Source organism: Cyprinodon variegatus, unplaced genomic scaffold, assembly GCF_000732505.1.
Source record: "Cyprinodon variegatus isolate N-32 unplaced genomic scaffold, C_variegatus-1.0 Scaffold119, whole genome shotgun sequence".
Lineage (NCBI taxonomy): Eukaryota > Metazoa > Chordata > Actinopteri > Cyprinodontiformes > Cyprinodontidae > Cyprinodon > Cyprinodon variegatus.
Genome location: NW_015150572.1, coordinates 509,816 through 510,743, shown reverse-complemented (window position 1 = coordinate 510,743; position 928 = coordinate 509,816). Strand labels below are relative to the sequence as shown.

The 928-nt window shown below is 35.0% G+C and overlaps 1 protein-coding gene across 1 annotated transcript in view; it reads right to left on the bottom strand.

Moving 5' to 3' along the window:
• gba2 (glucosidase, beta (bile acid) 2) overlaps window positions 1-928 on the bottom strand; it is a 32,604-nt gene that overhangs the window by 8,081 nt on the left and 23,595 nt on the right. The window contains exon 14 of the mRNA XM_015375447.1: window positions 857-923. Coding sequence (XP_015230933.1) covers window positions 857-923 — 67 coding nt within the window. The remainder of the gene's footprint in view (window positions 1-856; window positions 924-928) is intronic.

Sequence of the window (928 nt, the reverse complement as noted above, 5' to 3'; positions counted from 1 at the left end):
CCTTAGATAAAAAAATGTTGCAGTGTATTATTCTACTATGATTATTTCTGATGGTCCAAATATGTTTACATGAGCACAGAATCTCTCTTCATACTCTGTCTTTCTACCAGCATCTCATTTGCGGCAACAATGACTGCAGATATTTTTGCATTTCAGTTTCACAACTTTCACAAGTACTAAAATAGAAGCATAAACTGCAGATGTAGTAGAGTTTCCGATTTAAAAAAAAAAAAACGCTTTGCATTCGGTAAATGTTTACACTTGGGTGGAGGACCATATCCTTCACCCAGCAATTTGCGCCTTTTAGAATATTATCGTTATATTTAAGAAGGCAAAAACACAGAAAAACAGTTTGCATACAGTGTTTGTTGGAGTGCAAACACTGATCACTTTGCACCTTCTTTGAAGATCTGCTTACAAACACATTTGCACCCGTTTCAAAAACACAAATCTTCTAAAGATCAAAGATCAGGCCCTTTGTTGTGTTATACTTTTACAATTTACAGTGGTTTACAGAGCCTACCGACGTGCTTTAGAAGCTTATTCCATAGCTTGTGTTTAGTTTCACTTTGAATTCAGGTTAAAAAAAAAAAAAAAACAATTTAAAAGTGTCTGACATTTGTAATTTTTTTTTTAGGAAAATAAAGGGAAAAAATTGACTGTATTAGTAGGAATTGCTAAGAAAAAAATTAAAGATTTTATTTTCAAGCGAGTGGTGATGCATTTATGCTCTGGATGTTGTAGTTCTGGTTCAGTGGCAGTTTATCATTTCATATCATCTCAACAATCAAATCCAGGCTAACTCATCCCAAACTGTTCCCTCAGTGTTAAATGACAGATATTAGGTGGAGCATACCGTTCCATAACAGTTTATCAAAAGCAGCACTGCCCCTGTCCAGCAGGTCCTTATAACGTCGGTGTTCCTCTT